Below are 20,424 nucleotides of genomic sequence, written 5' to 3'. Positions count from 1 at the left end.
AGTCTTTCTTCAAGGAAGCAAAAAGAGCTTACATTTCCCAAGTCATTCATACACATCACGCAAGAACGATAGTCATCATGTATTAAGTGCAAAGGGCTGGATATAACCACACACAAGGCATTTCATGTTCACAGATACACAGTGGAATTAAGCAAACACCCTATTATTTTTCGGTCCCCAGCCCACCTTCTCCCACAGTGCACTATACACAAAGCCTTCTAGAACTTCAAAGCTAGAACTGTCCTCATAGACTCTCTGCTAAGAACTTGCCCAAGTGACTCTTTCTGAGCCTCAGCTTCTTCACCAGTGAAATGGAAGTTAACGTATTATCCACCAAAACAGGTTTAAGAAACATTACCTGTGTGCTCAGTTAATATCAGTCTGCTCACCTGTGTTGAAGAAACTGAGATCCAGCAAGGTCAAGGGATATTCCCAAGGTAGTGACAGTGATGGGACAAAACCATGTCTCCTGAATCCTGGTGTGTGCTCTGTGAGGCAAAAAAAAGTCAGGCTTTCCTCAGTCAGCAAAGCTTCAAGGCTGAACGTGATATACTCCATTGTTTCCATTCCTATAAGAAAGGATAGTTCTCTGTCTCCAGACACTCAGTTGGGCGCTGAGGGAGGATTCTCCACAGCCAGGAAGATAAAAGATTGATAAAGCAAGGAGAAACCTCTAAGCCACAAAAAGGCACCACTATAAACCCTCCACTGGAAGTTTCTGAAATTAAATACGCAAATAAACAACAGTAGTTAAATAAACAAACAGCTGGTTTGGAGTAAAAAGTGTGCCCAGGTTTAGACCTATTTTTTTTTTTTTATTAGTGTCTATAACTCCTTGGATGAAACCAAGCCTCCACCATGGTCCTCTCCTCTGAAAAAAGACAGGATCAGGTTGAACCATATGAATGAGACTATCAATAGTGAACCATTTCTGAATTCTAACAATGGCAATCTCATTCGGTTGAAAATCTTTGTGAATTAATCTACAACATTGGTGTTTTAAAGCGGTACCTTTGTTTGCTAGGGAATATCCTTTTTGTCTTTTTTATATTGTAAAAGTATGACAACACGTTTCCAGAAATTTCCAGGAATCTTGGAAAATGGAGAACAAAATTACGTAGAGTTCCACCATATAGTACAATTATTATTTTGTGTATTTCACTCTTAGCATTTTTGTAAGCATTTTTGAAATATTTTAAATATACCTTAATACAATGAGCTTCTAGCCTGTTTCCTCATCTAGGGTAAGAGGAAACTGCACTGGATTATCTCTGAGGTTTCTTTTGTTTTTATTATTCCATGTTATTGTGGCCAGATTAACTTGAGTCCATTTTATTTGATCAAAACACTAATTTCTGCATATTTTTATCTGTAGTTCTTATGGTTTATTGTTCATGCAGTATAACTATTTGCTTACAACTTTCAAAGCTATTGGGTACATTTCCCATGAAAAACAGTTTAATGTAAACAACTATTTTGTTGTATAAGGACCAATTAAAAAACATGTTTATCAACACATGTTTTGCACTCAAAATAAACAATTTTATGAAGTTCTTTACCATAAAATACATATTTTAAAATACAGATGACCTACATTACTGCAAGAAGAATGTCAACATTTTAATTTTTTTGTAACTAAAATTTTGTAATTGAAATCTGAGCCTATTTGAGAAGAAACAACGGGGGCCACATCCTGCTTGCTTGTTTCTCATTTGTGTTACAATTTTAGATTTCACAAATTGATCTACACACATTATCTCAGGTCAAACTTTGAAGAATGCCATGGGATCAATATCGTCCTCACTTTACAAATGATGAAATGGAATACCCCCAGGAACAAAACTGACTTGCAGCATTTATAGAGGGCCAGCTGCGTGCTAAGGATACAGAGAATAAGAGAGAGCTGTCTGTGGCCCTTGGGTCAAAGAATAATGAATGTTTCAACCTGGAAAGGAGTACACGGGGAACATTTAACAACGTTTTTCAATAGCTTAGAGAGAGTTTTTTCAATAAGCTTAGAGTTTCTCAAACTTTGAGGTTTTAGAGCCAATGAAAATAACACAAAGGCCTAGGCACACGGAAGTAGGCTAGGATCTGGACCTCTGCCTTTTCATCAAATTCCTTGGGTGACTTCAATGTATACCAAAATGTGTGTGTGTGTGTGTGTGTGTGTGTGTGTGTGTGCGCGCGCGCACGCATGCATGTGCGCATGGATGTCATAGTGACTGTTTGCATGTGTACTACAGCAAATAATTAAAGGTTAAATTACAGTATGAAGCATTTAGATGAAAGAGCAGAAGAGGAAATGTGGGAGGAAGTTTATACACCCTGTAATGGCTTACTTAGGAATGGGATGAAGCAGTGATTCTCAAAACACACCAGAATTGCTTGCAGGGCTGCTTAAAACACGGAGTGCTGGGCCCCACCCACCCCAGTAAGTGTAATTCAGTAGGTCTAGAGTAAGACCCTAGAATTTGCATTTCTAACGAATTTCCAGATGCTGTTGATGCTGCTGGGGGGGCCGGGGAGGGGGGGTGGGAGGAGGGGGGCGCGGGGCAGGGAGTACACTTAGCTAAGATTGGTATAGACTAGCACAGTGGTTCTAAACCCTGGCTGCACTCTAGAATCACCTGGGATGAGTTTTTAAACTGCTGATGCTGGGGCCTCACATCTAAAGATTCTGATATAAAAGAACTTCAGTGGAGGTCCGATAGTATAGTTTTCATGTTGTAGTGTGTTTTAATGTGCAGTCCCTGATGAAAACCACCACTTTCTGGAAAAGCAGAGGGAGTTGCATTCTGTCCTGGGTTGCCAGATTTAATCATGTTTGTCTGCATATCCTTTCCCAGAGGCAGGTGCATTACAATGCACATAAAAACCTTCCTAACATCCTTTTCCCACCTGGAATGCATGCTGTGACAGGGGTGCTTTTAAACCGCATCTCCAGGAGACAGGAGTAAAACCACCTAGACTCAGTTGATTTTTTTCTTTCAACAATGCTGCCCTCTTGTGTCCTTAAACAGTAGAATTGTGTAAAAGCCCCCTTCAGCCATATTAGTATGGCAAGTTCTTGCTACATGGCTAAACAACTTGGGGGATTTTTCTCTGATGTTAGAAAGAAAGGAAAGAAGGAAGGAAGGAAGGAAGGAAGGAAGGAAGGAAGGAAGGAAGGAAAACAAATTTAACATTCATTAAGTTTAATTTTTAATCTGTGGCAACATGAATCTCCAACTGCGGCCCCTCTGTTCTCCCGCCATTTTTGCCTGCATTCATTGCTGCAGCCTCCTGCAAGGATAAGAAGTACCAAGAGTTCCTCATTCCGCCAGAGTCAGAAGCCCAACAAATCTGGGAGGAGCAAGAAATTACCAGCAACTAAAAGATTTGGGGCATTAGAAAGTCTTGCATCGGTTTGTCCATACTCTGAACCATTCACACTTACCTTGTCCTCACACCCACCTCTTTTTCACTTGATTGATAGCTTATTGGGAATAGAATTCGTCGGGAGCTCCCATGTCTTCCCCCAGTGAATTTTACAAACTTGTTGGGGTTCCACCATCTGGAAGAAGTGTCCTCTGCACCTCACGGGTACTTTGCCCGTCCTTTATCTCACTGTAACAAGTCTTTCTCTCCCTTTTGGCCCAGCCCCCAGCAGGGATCATCAACAATCCCTCCCCCCCACCCCCCTCCCTTTTACATCACTCCAATGGGACACAGGCTTACTTTTAACATCTCCCATCTTCACAATAAATCTCTCCTTTGACCCTCAGTACCCCTTCAGCCATTGAGCCATTTCTGTGTTTCATTCACTTCCAAACTTGAAAGAGTCCACTCAGGTTATGCCGAAAGCCTGTCTTCCCCACACCCCTTTCTTCCATCTGCTCCAGCCTGGCTGTGGTCCCATCGCACAACTGACACTGCAACAGTTCTTCTCATAACCTACAAGGACCTCCCTACTGTTTGGCCAAACCCAGCAGGCACTGTTTTAGTGACCTCTGATCTGAACGCTCACAGTGTTCCACTCTGTGGGCACAGGTCCTTCTCAGAGCACTGTCTGCTCTTGACTCTGAAACATCCCATACCCTGGCTTCCTTCCCACTCCTCTGGCAGCTGATAAACTGGAACCCTGCAGTGTCCCCTTTGACTCCTGGGCTGGCTTGTAGAACCTTTTCTGTTTTCTTGACAGACTCCCGGTATGTAGGCTCATCCACTTCTGTGAATTTAAATACAACTAACAGACTGATCACTGATAAACATATCTTCTCCTGCCCAGGTTGCTGACCATGTTGTTCGTCCACTGATTTCTACCTGATATTTCCCCTTTAGGATCTCACAAGCATTTCCATATGTTGCACGTCCAAAGAGGAACTCTTGGGGTGCCTGGTTGGCTGGGTCAGTTGAGCGTCTGACTCTTGATTTCGGCTCAGGTCATGATCCCAGGGTTGTGGGATTGAGTCCCGTGTCAGGCTCAGCACTCAGCATGGAGCCTGCTTGGGATTCCCTCTCTCTCTTTGCCCCTCTCCCCCACTCACTCACTCTCTCTCTTAAAAACAAAAAAAAAAAATAAAAAGAAAAAAAAAGAGAACCCTTAATTTTTCTCTCTAAACCTGTTGCCCCCTCAGTCTTCCTCATCCCTGTAAATGGCCAGATATCTGGGAGATTGCCTTGATTCCTTCCTTTCCCTCATTTGCTACATTCAGTCCATCCTCAAGTCTGGTGGATTCTACCTCCAAAATATATTTTGAATCCATCCATGTTTTGCTGTCTTTACTACCACCACCCTCATCTCCTGCCTGGAACACTGCATTCCTTCCTGAAGATCTTCCTGCAATCCCTCCCCCTCACAACAGATTCCCTATAGCAGAGGCAGAAATAGTGTTCAAAAATGTAAACTACATCCTCTCATTTCCTTACCTAGAGAATGCTAACTTCCCATTAAACTTCGAATAACATACAAACAACATGGTTTGCCCTCTGCCAACTGTACCTTCTACCCCGTCCTCCTTCCTTCCTAAGTAAGCTCCTGCCACAGTGGCTAGATTACTTTTTTGCTAGAACTCACTAAGCTCTGTCCTGTGCATGCTGTTCCATCTGCCTAGAATGTTCTTTCCTTGCGCTTCACATGGCTGGCTCCTTTTTTATTCTTGATGCCTACACCTTCCTCCTTGGGGAGACCCTCCTTGACCTCATTCCTTATCTCAGCCCCCTGTTTGTTTTCTTCATAACACTTCACATTTTGTAATTACTTACTTGTGCATGTCCCCATTCTTTCTCCTCTCAACTCTAAACTCCCTGAGTCCAGGAGCTCTGTATGTGTTTTGCTCACAGATGAACCCAGCAGCTGGCCCAGTCTCTGGCAAATAATTAGGTTTTCAATACGTGTATGGTGAATAAGTGAATGAAGGTACAGGAAGTCACAACCGCCACTTGACTTTAACTGCTCTTGTCAAAGCCTCAGTGACAACGATGTGGCCAAGCCATTAAACTGTCCTATGCTCATTTTACTGATTATAGAATAGAGATAGGGGAGTGTCTTGGGTTCAATTTATTCCCTGTTAACCTCATCCGTATTTACCAACATGATTGATTCACCACAATATCCCCAGCACCCGGCGCTACAGACACTTAATGAATACTGCTGATGGAATGAACTCCTGAGCTCTGAATGAAACAGGATGTGAAAGGAAGGGGGCCGGTGCAACCGTGGAAGTGTCTGAGCAGAGTGAAAACTTCTGGGGAGAGATTTAAATGATGGCTTTCTACTTCTAGAAATGTTCATCAAAAGCGCTCATTTTCCATTTGTATAATAAGAGGAAAATGTTTCAAGTAGCTTTTTTTTGTATCTCATTTGCTTTATAAGAGAGAAGGAACTTAGAGTTTTAGTTGCTGGGTGATTACTGAGTTATTACCTGATACGTAGGAGTCTCTCTCCAAGAAAGAAAAATATTTTTCTTATCAGCCAAATTCCACCTCTGTTGGGAAGACGATGGTGAGTAAAAGCATTCCCATCGTCCAAACAAATAAACCAAAGGCAATTTAAAAGCCAAACAAGCAAGAAAGCCAAGTCTCTAACCCTGGCTGTTTCACTCCATATCCTGTCCCCTACCAATTTAGATACCAATTTGCTTCTGACAAATAAAATGAGAATATATCCACTTCAACTCAACTTTGAGACAAGGATTTGATTTTTCTGAAAGACATGTACCCTACGGGTATTAGTAGGACACAGAGAAGTATGAGGCCTGCAACCCCTTGAAAATTGTCAAATAACCTGGCATCCTAGGTGTTTTGACCCGCTTTGTAAAAGAAATCCAGCCATGTCTTTGACTTTCCACGCCATTGAGTGTGAGGTTCTCCATGGTCTCTGGTTTTGTATCACATCTGGCTGGTGCCAGGAGAATTAGCTCAACTCTAGCTCTCTGGGGAAAGGATTCATTCTCCTGTTTAGGAAATGTGATGTCAAGCTGAAAGAAGCTGATGAGCAAACTCAGTGGGGCCACAAACAGGCCCTGGTGAAATGCATCACATGGATGTCTTAGAATAAAGTTTAGTTCAAAGTGGTCAAGGACAGGGTGTGCCATTGTGGGCTGGGAGCCACTGTGGCTCAGCTGTTTGTTCAGCATTTAATATGTTTATCTTTCTGCTAAACACATTGTTGTTGAGTCATCTCTATTAAACAGACACCCTGTGTGAGGCCCAGCTCTGCAAGTCCAACACACGAAGACAGGCCTTCTATCCTCAGTGACCTTACATTCTACATAGTCAAGATAAATGCTTCCTCTTCTTATTTTGGTGAACAAGGTACCCAGGTTTTGAGACAGGTTTAATCATATGCTCTTTAATCAGGCCGGCAACCATGAAGTAATAAAAGTAAAGGAAGAACTTAAAGTGGTCATTATGTTTTTAATATCATTTAGTGGTATTGCTGCAAACCGAAAATGGAAAGTCGAATTATCCAAAAGTACCAGCAGCCTCCACACTGTCAATATTTCATGTTAGACTATTATGTTGTCACCAGTGTCAAAGTAATTCTATTAATAAAACAAATAATTGCATTAAGCTTCTAACATTTGGGCAGGCGGAAAAAAAAAAAAAGATCACATAACTCTGAGAATTAGAGAAACTAATGAAATGCTGTTTGGGCTTCTACAGAAATTGTTCGAGCCATGACACATGTGATAAACCAAGGAATGGCAATGTACTGGGGGACCTCCCGGTGGAGTGCTATGGAGATCATGGTAATTTCATTTCTGTTTTTAAACGGCCATTAAATACCTTATTATTATTTTTCAGATACAATGTGTAAATTGCAAGACCTTTCGCAAACGTTCTTAACAATCACCCTGGCACTAGAATGCTATGATCAATTCTGTCGTTACAGAGGTGGATATGGGGCCGGATCTCATCAGGTCAGAATACAACAGTGAAGGTGCAGGTCTCTAACAAGAATCATATTCTGTCATGTTCTTCAGTGGCAAGAGGATACAATGGATTCCCCAGCTAGTGACATACATGAACAAAATAGTCTGGCTTCCTTTTTAAAAACTGTATTAAATGACTATACTGTTTATAACATGCTAATCTTTATATGTTAGTGTGAGTTATTTCTTTAGGAACTTAAATTACGGGTTTTATCATGGACTATTACGATTCACACTTTGACTTATTTGCCCTGGACTTTACTCGGTCCAGACCCTCCCAAAGAATAAGGATTTCTTGCATTTGATATTGCTCTTAGTGAGATTGATGGCCATAACATCGCTTATTATTTGGCATCCTACATGTTTCTTGGTTTCTATTGATTTCACTAAAACGAAGTTTGCTCATGCATACGAATCACAGGGCAGCCTTATTTCTCATCAGTATCAATTCAGCTGCAATCTTATTTCTCCCCAGGAAGCCTATTCTGTAGCAAGGCAGTTCAATATGATCCCACCGGTCTGTGAACAAGCTGAGTACCATCTTTTTCAGAGAGAGAAAGTGGAGGTTCAGCTACCAGAGCTCTACCATAAAATAGGTAATCTTCACAATCAAATTTACTGATTATTTTTAACAATAGAAGTATCAGTGATCTGGAAAAAAAGTATTACTGAAATGCTTTCCTTAATGTTCCTAATTAACATAGAGATTGTAAGAACTCTCCATTTCAGAGACTGTAAAGACATCAGAAGTCCCTAAAGGGTAGTCTATAGGGTATTACTGATGAAATCTAATCAGTTGTAAATTGTGACTGGCGTATAAGCTGTACTCTGTAGGTGTTCCAAAAACTGCGTATAGAAAGAAGGGCAGAAACAAGGAATGAACTCATTTTTTCGTAGGGTGCTTCTCTAGTCAAGGCAGGCATCTTTGAGTAGATTATAACTGCCTTTCCAAAAAAAAAAAAAAAAATTATGGATATATACATCTAAATCTTCAACTCCGTGCCTGTTAGAAGTTAGACACGGGGAATTCTAGAATACCTGACAAGCCTAGCCCTGCATATCTATGAAGGTAGATGTCATAATTTCAAAGAAAGAAATATATATGCAACATATACATAAGAATTTTGGATTATCAGAAAAATATGAATAAGCCGTGTCCAGACTTATTTATGAAAACATTGTTCAGAGATAACTTTCTTCCTAAAAAATAGAGGTTCCTAAACTATAGAGCAGGAAAAGTACTGGCTGAGGGGAAAAAAAAGAATAAAAAATTCAACAGCAATAACGGTTACAATTGCTGGCACTTGCTGTGTGTCTACCATGCAGCAGGCACGGGGCTTCTATGTACCAGGCACTATTCGGGCAGAGTGGACCAGAGAAGCACTGAAGCATCCTCCTGTGCAAGTCATAGTGTTTGTCTCTGAGTATAAAAAGAGACGTCAATTTTGGACATCAGGAAATTATGAATGAGCCACAGTTTCAGGCTTGTTTGGCCTGAAGACAAGGCCTGCTCCCTACAACTGACAGGACGTGTTCAACTGGTTTATAAAAATGAAGCACGACCGGGGCGCCTGGGTGGCCCGGTCAGTTAAGCGTCCCACTTCAGCTCAGGCCATGATCTCATGGTGCATGGGTTTGAGCCCTGCATTGGACTCTGTACTGAGAGCTCAGAGCCCGGAGCCTGGTTCAGATTGTGCCTCCCTCACTCTCTCCCCCTCCCCTGCTCAGGCCCTGTTCCTCTCTCTCTCCCTCTCAAAAATAAATAAACATTAAAAGAAATTTTAAAATGAAGCACAACTTGTAAATAACTAAAATGTAATGGAAAGAAGTATACTGACTTATCTGACTAGCTGTTTTCCTATAACTACCCAAGTCCTGTTTAAGTACTCCCACACTTTTGCTCTCAGTTTGCACAAGCACCATATTCAGTTTCCTTCTTCTGCAGGAGTTGGAGCAATGACGTGGTCTCCACTTGCCTGTGGAATCATCTCAGGAAAATACGGAAATGGAGTGCCTGAAAGTTCTAGGGCTTCGCTGAAGGTACTTTCCTCCACTTCTAGAAAGAGAGTCTGGGGATGGGAGAGAGGGAAGAAGACTGAACACAGCAGCTCGGCAGCAGCCTGTGGCTTCCTGGCTCAGGCACAGCGCGGCCTCGGCCGGCCGGGCCACTGTCTTTAGGCAGGCTCTCCTGAGCCGCGGGGAGGCCTCTGCTCCTGGCTGGGCGTCAGTCAGGCGTTCAGAATCTGTCAGCACAGAAAATTCTCTGGGGACGAGGAGGAAATGCCCAATGACCTGGTTGCACTTATGGGGGATCAAATCCCTAGCTGTTATTCTTAGGTTAAAGAAGGCATTTCATTCCTGCTTTGAAACTGATGAAATGTAAAATCCCTTTTCTTTATAAGAGGATCTATTTTTACTTTATTTGACCAAACAGTTGGGGCTGACCAATTGTAGCTGAGTATGGCCTGAGGTTGGTTGATGTTGTTTACTGTGGGGGGAGGGGGGGCAGGTTAAGGAGGGAGGCTTTGGGAAGCCAATGCATAGCCAAGCAAGGATCTGACACTCAGGCTCAAGGCTGGTATTTTTCACAGGGTCAACTGGCCACTGAGTCTTACAGTTTAAATTCTTCTCTGAAGCATAAAGGTATTCAACATCAGTGACATAAAATTACCTCCATTCAGAATATCTGGATGATTAATTCATTGTAGAGTACTCCATACATCCCTCATTATTATTATTATCATTAACATGTCTGTTTTTAAAAACTTGAGACAATGTATAATAACATTAGAATCACAAATGGTAATGTCAATGGAGAGAGAATAAAGACATTTTTACAACTGACACACCAAAGGCCCCTAAGAGAAAGCAGAAGTCTGACACTGCCTCTTGCCTCCAAAGTTAGCAGGGGAACAGCTCAAGTCAGGCTCAAACCACCAACCCTGTAATCAATTGTCTGGGACCACTATGTGCTTCGCTAATCAGAACAGTCTCAAGGTTCTGCGTCTCCCGCTCTCCTTTCTGCTTGTTACAGTTGACCTATTAGCTAGTTTGTTCTCTAAAATAATACACTATAAATATCTCCTAAAGCATGGTGACAGGGCTGTTCCTAGCTTGGCATTGTCACAAGATGTAATTATCCTAGAATATTAATTGTGGTCTTGCTTCTGAAAACTGCAGATTGTTCTGAACCAAGTTTAAATAAATTAGCAAGGAAAGACTAAAAGCATCTTAGGGAAGGTATGAAACAAAAATGGTGAGGAATGAGTGAAGATGGAAGGGAAGCACTGAAAAGTGCGATTTTACTGAGCACCTACTATGTGCCACGCCCAGGGCTGTCTTTCCTCATCTCCTTTTATCCGCGCAAACGTGAATGGATACAGATGACTCTTGATCAGTTGTAGACAGGCATGTTGCCTTACATTCTTTCAGAGATGTTTTAAAACACTCAAAGTACTTCCACGTATGCCATACAAGAGGGTAAACCTTTTCAGATGTAGAAACTGAGCCAGCACAGAGGTCAGATAACAATTTGAGAGCACAAAGTCAGAGAGAGTTTATACTAGAATCCGGGTCTCTTGGCTCTCGGTTTATCTGCCCCTAAGACATTTTTGTTTCCCTGCAAACCCAGGTTTTTAATGAAGGAAGAAGTAGCTACACTGTATTTGGAGTGTTGATTGGTTGACCTCCATCATTGTTTGGGAAAAGCTTACAAACAGCTAAAAAAAAAAAAAAAAGAGAAAAACAAAAAACACTAACAAAAGAAGAAATTAAATAAATAAATAATAAAAAGAGAGACGAAGTACTTGAAGATGGCTAAGTCCAAAAGCAACTCAGAAAAATATTTCTACTGTTGACGTTGATAAAGCCAACATCTATTGAAACATCCTTAACAATAAACGTGAAAGGCTTTCAACAGGTGAAAGGCATCTATCTGATCACAAAGCAGCTTCTTTAGAGCTCCAGACTCTCAAGGCTTCCTAAATCATTAGCCTGAGTGTTTTCCATAGTGCTATATGTGCGCTTAGAAAGGCCACTTGAATAGAGTAACTGAAGCAAAAAAAATTAAAAATAAAATAAAGATAGAGCGCTAGGCAAGTAGATAAGTCAGTGAGCAACTTTCACCTCCCCCCACCCCCAATAGAATGGCTGGCGTTTCACATCAGCTATTGTAAGTCATACCAATAAAATAGACACTGATATTTCTTGCCGTTGTAAGTACTGAACTTGTATTTGAAGGTAAATTAACACAGTGAGAACAAAACCTATCTAGGGGTCTTTTAGAAAGCAGTATTACCCAGGGGTTTTCTGGAGGCTGCACCTGGCCCAATGCTCTAACAATGACTTCTAGATCTTTTGTCATCAGCTCTGTCTCCACTGCTGAGCTGTACACTCCTACTTCTTCACGTCTGTTAGACATCTCCCATGGGCATTAGTCATGCCTAGTGGAATCTATTGTCTCCCCTCACCCCCCCACCCCCGCCCCCAGAACCTGACCTTCCTTCGTAGTAACAGTGCCTCCACCCTCCATCTGGCCGTCCCAGTCAGAAGCCAAGGGTTATGTCAGACTCTTCTCCCTCCCTTCTCTTGTCCAGTGGGGCACCCACTCCTCCTGACTTTCTATGGCCCATCCCCTGCACAGCCCTTGTTCAGATTGTCATTTCTTACCTATTTTGCTGCAGTAACCTCCTACCTACACTCTCTGATTTTTTTTCCCCCTTTTGCCAACTGCCCATCACGGTGACCAATTATCTTTCTAAAAGACTAATCTGGGGCGCCTGGGTGGCTCAGTCAGTTAAGCGTCTTGACTCTTGATTTCGATTCACATCATGATCTCGCGGTTTGCGAGTTTGAGCCCCACATTGCCCTATCAGCGCAGAGCCTGCTTGGATTTCTGTCTCCCTCTCTCTCTGCCCCTCCTCCACTTGCTCTCTGTCTCTCACTGAAAGTAAATAAAAATTTAAAAAAATAAAATAAAATAATAAAAGACTAATCTGACCATATCATAGCTCTGCTTAAAATCTGTTACTCACTTCCCACTTATTGCTTATAAGACAAAACCCAAATTCAACAGAAAAGCATTCAAGGAAGTACCCTTGGGATCTAAGTTGTGCACACTCTTCTATTGTCTCTCCCTATATTGTATTACTATATTGTTCACCCAAAACGCACTGTTCTCTGCCTCCTAGAAATGCCCTTCTTTTCATTCTGCTGCAGAAGCCCTCATCTCTAAAGACAAAGCTTGGTATTCTTCACCTCTAGGAAGCCTGTCCTCACTTTATAAAACTGAATCATTTGCATCTTCCTCTATTATCCCATTAACACTTCTTACAGAGTCAGAATTCTCCATTTGCAAGCCACAGAACTTAATTCCAACTAATTTAATCAAGGAAGGAGGACAGACAGACACTCACTGGGAAGAGCGGGATGGGGACGGTCTCAGGGTTGACTCCATCCATAAACTTGTACAGTGTCAGGACTCCCTATCTCCTCTATTTCTCTCTGCATGTGTGCATCATCTTCTGCAAATGGGTCCTCCCTATGAGGCCAGGAGCAGGAAAGCTGCATCTGTACCTACAGATGCAGGTTTACATCTGTAAAGGTACATAACATGAGAGGATAGCGATCTATCTTTTCTTTATGACTTCAGAGAAGACTGGCCAAGCCTGAGTCATGTGCCAACCTGTTAGACCAATGACAGCCCAAAGGGTAAAGTGCTATGACCGGCTCACATTATGCACCATTGTTAGGGGCATTTTCCCCAAGGAGGCAGTATAAGCATGGCTTCTGAGGCAATCACGGAGGGAGACACCCTAACTACAAAACACTTCTCAAGTTACTGGACAGTGATTTGTGAATACCTCTGGGATGGACAGTGAAACTCAGGTAACGTCACAGAGCCTGGCACATGATAGGTACTCAATAAGTGTTTGTTGAATGAGTGCAATGAGCCATAAGGGAAGATCAACAAAGTCTGATCAGCAGACCAGGTATGTAGTTTTTAAATAGAAATTGTAAACAGAAATGAAAAGTACAATAAAATTTATGGGCAGCTCTTTCCTGTTGCTGGCGAAATGCCTTATAGAAAAATCGTAAAGGTATATACCCCTCTGTCAAATGAAAATGGGAACATGCAAACTTAGGTGCGTCAAGATGGGGGAAAAGAGGCAGTTCCAATACTCCAGGTGTTCACATTAAGAAACTGAGAGTATTGGGACGCCTGAGTGGCTCAGTCAGTTAACATCCGACTTCAGCTCAGGTCATGATCTCACAGCTCATGAGTCCAAGTCCTGCGTCAGGCTCTGTGCTGACAGCTCAGAGCCTAGAGCCTACTTTGGATTCTGTGTCTCCCCTCTCTCTGCCCCTCCCCCATTTGTGCTCTCTCCCTCTCTCAAACATGAAAAAATTTTTTTAAAGAAAGAAGCTAAGGATAGTGCACATCATGGTGTAATTTCAAAAGGAAATTTTTTTAGCTTCAGCATTTTACCTAGAGATTTCAATCTTAATATCAAAGACTTTGCTGCTCTTTTGAGCCAGAGATTTTGAAGTTTTAATGACAACAGTCAGTGATCTTGGATGCTAAATTATTCTAGACAAGGTCCAGAGATGACATGTGGCTGATTCTGTCCATGGCTTTACAGCTGCTGCCTTTCAATCCATTATTAACAAACAGCCAACTGGTGGCTTCAGGGCCAGTCCCAGATTACTCCTACCCATCACCCCCCCCCCCGCCCCCCATCATTACCTGTAAAATGGTCACAGCATTGGGAGATGGCAAAGAAATGGGCTTTTGGAAAATTTAGAGAAGTTTGTGACTTATGTATAAAAGTAACAGCCCACTAATCTGCACAGAAAAGCTCTATTTTTCCCCCCTTTGGCAAACAATCTACTCAGTGCTGGGCTGTGCTGAGTGCTGAGGATACGGGGAAGGGTCAGTCTCCACCTTCAAAGGGTAACTTGGGGACTTGTTAGAGATGCGAAGGAGTGAATTATGAAACGATGTGGAATCGATCCACAGGCATTGTGGAGTCACACAGGACTATCGGCAGAGTTGCACTGGAACGAGGAAGGGGTGCCTGTGCCTGATCTGAAACATTGGAGAGATCTGGTTTTACCCCGTGGAGCCCTGGTTGCTCAGATTCCTCCCTCACTGTACTATCGGCTGAGCCCCTCCTCTATGGCAAGCACTGTGTCAGGACTGCGGAGGCTGCGATGAACAAAAAGCCCATCCTTGCCTCCCATTCAGTTAGGTCAACATATAACCACATCACTACAGCACTGGGGTAAGCAGTAGAATAGGGTTGGAAGAAAAAGCCTCAGCTTTTGATTCATAGATTGCTGCCTAGTCAACAAACTGGGTTTATTATTGCACACAACCACACCCACCACCAATCTTCTTAGAAAAAAACACTGGTTCGCTTCCATATTTATATTTTAATTAAGCCTCATCTCCTCCCTATGCTAACATTTTCCCACTTGTAAAGCAGTTAGAGCTATTTATTTCCAAAAACACTTTTGTTTCTTTTAGTGTGAGGAAAGCAGTATAAATACTATGCGTCTAGTTTTTAAAAATCCTAGCCTGCTTATGTTTTCCAATGATTAAAGCAACGAGATTTATAGTGTTTTGAGTGTAGGGAGAGAGTGACTCAATAAATGAATGTTTGATGTTTGCTACTTTTAGAAGTCTGCCTCGATTATTTTGTGTGTGCGGGTGTGTGCATGGGTGGAATCAATCCACACACACACACACACACTCACAAAACTTGTACCTCAATCCTGAGGGTACAAAATGCATTCCACACGATAAAGATTTCAAAACTGGAGTTCCGTAAGTGATAAATAAAACAATCATTCCTTACGTGTGGCATATACTGAAACTCAAGAATGCTCCTAGTTATGATAAAAAAAAAAAAAAACAAACAATCATTTGGCTATTGGTTTTCAACCTTTTTTTTCCCCTTTGAATGAACACTCAGAGATACTGGTTCCCTGAAAGATGTTATGAAACTAAAGCAAGGATTGGTAATGTCTTCCCATTGAGGACAGCAAAAGTAAGTTCAGGGGCTCTCTGACCCAGCACGCGGGTCTGGCCAGGGAAGCCCCTGGGCCCCAATGGTGGTGCTCGTCTCCTCACCACTGGCACCAGCTGTCCCCTCTGGAGAGCTGCTGCAGGCGGCCCTTCGTCCTGGAAGACGCTGAGGTTTCCCAGAGCTGAGACTGAGAGACCTCTTGGCCATCTCCCTAAGCAAACTCTCGAGTGAGGAGCCAGACCGTAAGCCTTTGACATCTAGGAAGCAAATAGAACTGGGGCAGCTTGCCCTTTCTCTTTTTTACATCTGCAAAATTATTCCAAAAATCATAATAAAACATAATGTGGTTACCCTTTTCTTTGGAAATACTGTCTTCCAGTGAGGAAAAAAATACTTCAAAAACAAAAGCAAGCAGCCTTATTGAAATCATGTGGGTGGCGTGTCTGTGACCATTATTGCCTTTGGGAAGGTAAAGGTCTGTTGTGGCAATTATTTCGCAAACACGGGCAGCGGAGAAAGTCCACATTGCCACACAGGGGGATGGTTGCTGTTATTTTCACTAAAACAGACTAACGCATTCTTACAAATATTCTTTACCTTTGGGTGTTGCTGCTTAGTGTAAGTTTTGCATAGAACAGTCTATTGTCCCTCATTTCTTAAGAGCAGAACCTTCTGGAAAGTAAGGCATTGAGAAGTTGTAAAAGATTTTTCTCCTGTCGGGGAAATTAGCTCACTTTTACAGGCTACGGATCAGAGTCAATCTCTTCTCACAGGTTTTAAAGAACAGTTTCCCATTTTGAGCCTCCTTACCTTTTTAAGTTTCAATCGCTATACAAAAGGTAATTCACATGTGGGATAGTCTTTATCCACTTAAAAATTTTAAAAATGTACTTGGTACCTATCAGTTATGCCTTGTCTGCTTCTAGGAAGATGAGAGAGCTCATAATAAAGCCCTGCTGCGAGAAGAGGAGACTGGGAGTAAATAGAAGGCAAGAGGCATAAAGATAGTTATAACAGAATGTAAGATAATGGCTCTCTTTGCGCAGAAAGCTTGGCACCTGGCCTTCTTGACAAAAAGGAAACATAACAGACCTTGGCGAAACGTCCATTTCTTTTCTACATTCTAAAATTGGGCTATTGCAATGGGAAACATCATTTCCTCCACTTAGCAGACTACGTATAATCGATTATATGTCAGGATTCTAACAACTTTTGTGCATGTTGATGGATTTGAATGGTGACTATTAGTCAAAAATCAGTCTATGTTGAACCAGTAAACAAGGAGACCGTGGGGAACATTTCTTTGCCTAAAAGCACAGGCATCCTTGTCACCATGGTACAAGGTGACATAACATGTTACTAACATGTCACATAACACGACACTAACATGAAGGTTAGTGAAGAAGACTCAGGAATTCATCATGAGGGCTCTCCTATTTTACGGACTTAATAATCTTTGCCTCCAGCCCTTACCAGAGGTTAACCTTTAAACGCTCTTCGTCTCCCTAGTGCTACCAGTGGCTGAAGGAAAGAATTGTAAGTGAAGAGGGACGAAAACAGCAGAACAAACTAAAAGACCTCTCCCCAATTGCTGAGCGCCTCGGGTGCACACTACCTCAGCTGGCTGTCGGTAAGAAAATTACCTGGGAGGGGAAGCCCTTCTAGGTCACAGAACATAGAGTTTTCACCACCCTGTCACGATAAAACATCTAGTGTAGGGGCAGACTGACGTCAGGAGCACAGACTCCCAGTTAATACTATCTAAAATGTTTTCAGAGTTCCCCAGAATTTTCTAGATGCTAAGAATACGTATTTCCTTCCTCTGTCCCATATAACACAGTTCAAAGGAGAACAAGTCAGTGAACACACACACACACACATCCTCACGGTGTCAGGGGTGAGCGCCCCTCAATTATGGAGGGATATCCATGTCTTCTGGCTCAAATTTCCCTCCTTGTGGAAGCTGAGGCAGGGCCGCTGAGAGGCCAGAAGCAGGGCTGTGCCGGGGGCCCAAGGCTACTGCCACAGGGAAATGTGTTTGCCCTGAAACCTCCTGAGGGGCCATGAAGAAAAGTCCTCTTATTAACACTGTGGAGCCGATGAAAGGTCACGGTCACTCATACAGTTGAAAACCACATGTACCCGTGCTGTCCAATAGAAATATAATGTGAACCACATTCTTAAAATTTTCTAGTGACCATACTAAAAAATTAAAAAGGAAATAGGCGAACTTAGTTTTAATAATGTATTTTATTTAACCCAATATAGCCAAAACATTATCTTAATATGTAATAAGAAAAAAAGTTGAGATAGTTTACATTTTTTCATACTAAGTCTTCAAAATCCAGAATGTATTTTATACCCACAGCACGTCTCGATTCAGGCCAAACACCCCTCATGTTGCCAACAGCTGCCACATGTGGCTTAGAGGCAAAGTATTAAAAAGACAAGACTGGAGACTTTCAGCTCCTTGCTCTACAGTAGCACTTTCTACACGCTGTTGTCTCCTTAATCATCAAAACACTCCCATGGGATGTATGCTATCACTAGCCCTACTTTACAGATGTTACCAGAGTATCTGCTGTCATTATCTCCACTTTACAAAAGAAACTGAAGGTAAAAAAACAAAAAATCCACGGGGTAGTTATGAGAAAAGAATAAAATGGGTGTAGAGTCTAGAAAAAAAAATCCTAAAGATTAAGAAATAGCAGGAATTGGGGCTAATCTGATAGTGAAATGAGATAAAAAGCTCAAGATAAGTTTTATGAAAATAAAATGACCTGATAGAATATTTGTTAGATGCGTGATCTGTCTGTGGTTGCAAGGCAGGAAAAAAATGGCTGCCATCAGAGACAGAAAGGGGAGGTGGTTGGGGAGGAGGGGACTATCATTTAACCTAAGTATATATACAGGCCTTGTTTTAATCTTTTCTTTCAAAAAACAAAAAAGCCAAAGAATGATATGATTATTAGCATTCCTGTAACTTTAATAAGCACAGTAAAAAGTATTAGCTATTTGACCATGAGCAAGTTATTTAACTTATTAATTTTCTCCTCTATAAAAGGGGTATCATAGATACCTTATAAATTTGTTGAGTAGAGCAAAATTATAGATATAAAGCCAAGAGTAGGTACCCAGGAAGTGGTAACAATGATGCTGCTGTTTTTGCAAAGAATTAGACACCCTGGACCTAAAACTCTGTCCATTCCTAGCCTCGGCATGTGGTCAAAGTGACAGGCACAGAGAGAAACATCTATTCTTCAAATATGGTCGTAAATATGGTTTTAGGCAGTGACGTGACAGTGAGTACTGAATTTAGCTCTGAAAAGACAGAACACGGTCTTTCTAAAGAGGAAACCTTTACCAGATTTAGACTTTCACTAGATGTTAGATACACATGAAAGATGCTCTTTACAGTCTAAAACATGCTCTGATTCTCCCTTTCCTCCCTCTGTGCCCCTAGATGTCTTGCTTGTCATTTTTTTTCTTTCTTTATAAACAAGTAGTTTTGCTTTCAAGCACAGAACTCTCAAACCAAGAGGGAAATGATTTCCAGGCATGTTACCTTTGATCTGCTAGAAGGGGTGTAGGGGGAAGGGAATCCTTTGGCAGGAAACAAACTCCTTGAACCCGGCCGTGGGCTAGCTCCTATGGCACATACCTGCACGGGAGCCAGCTTTCACACCCTGATCATAGGCATTCTGGATAGGACGGTTAAGGACACTTGGTTAGATGCTAATTATCTTGAATCATCTGTGTGTGTTACCTATCACACTGGTCAGCTCGGCCCAGTGGGTCCTCCTATGTCCTACAGCCCATGAGGAAAACTGGCTGTTGCTGGCATCAGGTAGTTTATGGGCAATAATCTTCCCAGTGCCCTGCTTTGACCTCAGAACTTCCATTAGGGCCAAAAGGAGTTCTCTAAGTGCAAAGCAGGAAACAATGCAGCCAAGGAAAAAAAAAAAAAAGAAAAAGTCCTGGATCTCTTGGCCTGTTGCCTTCACAGTTTTATTTTGTCCACGTGGAAAGATTTAGTGATTGCCTTAAAAGGCCTGAGCATGTTAACTGCTTAAGAGTATGTGTTGCAGGGCCTGAGCAGATGGGGACAGAAGAAATGCTTCCGGACAGCCACCCATCAGTGTTTATTCAGCAAACATGTAATAAGCACCTACTATGTACAGGTACTGGGCTGGGTGCTGAGCATCCCAGTGCAAATAACAAATATCTCACAGCCTGGTGGGCAAGAGAATAGATTAATACAGTGTTGTAATAAAATAATTGAGAAAGGCACAGAGGATCATGGAAGTCTTAAGTGCAGGGGCTAACCCCACCTGGGATTCAAAGGGAAGGACTCTGGGAGAAAGCAGTGAAGCATCTATGAAGAGTTTCAAATGATGAGTAGGTGTTAGTGAGGCACAGGGACATTCCAGGTCGAGGGCACACTTGAGCCGAGGGCTTGAGGGGCAGGAAAACAGCATGATGTTTGGGGATGGAAAGGATTTACAAACAGTTCAGTGCTACTGCACCCCGAATTTCAAGGCAGGGAATGAGAAGACCTGAAGCTGGAGAGACAGCGTTCTAGTAAGTTTGCCAGGGTGAGAAATGAGAGCTTCGTCTCACAGGACAATGATTATATTGAAGAACTTTTGACCAGGCAAGTGACATGATGAGATTTACATCTGGAAACATTGCTGGTTGACATGTGACAGATGTATGGGGGAAAAGGAGAGAAAATCCAGTCAAGAGGTGGGAAAAACAGTTGTGCAGGAGAGAGAAGGTGAGGTCCTGAATAAGGACAGTAGGCAGTGGAACCAAAGCAGTGATTCTCAAAGTATAGTCCTACATCCACATGATGGAATTCTGTTCAGCAATAAAAGAAATATTTATTAATACGTGCTAGAACATGGTGAACCTTATAAACATTATGTTAAGTGAAAGAAGTCAGACTTAAAGATCCAGGTTATAGGATTCCATTT

General features: G+C 42.1%; 1 protein-coding gene across 4 annotated transcripts in view; it reads left to right on the top strand.

Moving 5' to 3' along the window:
• Positions 1 to 20,424, top strand: part of KCNAB1 (potassium voltage-gated channel subfamily A regulatory beta subunit 1) — a 391,903-nt gene that overhangs the window by 363,047 nt on the left and 8,432 nt on the right. For 3 of the 4 annotated variants that reach the window (XM_042954544.1, XM_042954546.1, XM_042954547.1), the window contains exons 9-12: positions 7,150 to 7,235; positions 7,894 to 8,014; positions 9,364 to 9,458; positions 16,958 to 17,078. In XM_042954544.1, coding sequence (XP_042810478.1) covers positions 7,150 to 7,235; positions 7,894 to 8,014; positions 9,364 to 9,458; positions 16,958 to 17,078 — 423 coding nt within the window. Of the gene's footprint in view, positions 1 to 7,149; positions 7,236 to 7,893; positions 8,015 to 9,363; positions 9,459 to 16,957; positions 17,079 to 19,536; positions 20,035 to 20,424 lie in introns of those variants that run through there. The other variant, XM_042954545.1, reaches the window with a different exon arrangement.

Source organism: Panthera leo, chromosome C2 (assembly GCF_018350215.1).
Source record: "Panthera leo isolate Ple1 chromosome C2, P.leo_Ple1_pat1.1, whole genome shotgun sequence".
Taxonomy (NCBI): Eukaryota; Metazoa; Chordata; class Mammalia; order Carnivora; family Felidae; genus Panthera; species Panthera leo.
This window is presented reverse-complemented; position numbering and strand designations above follow the sequence as displayed.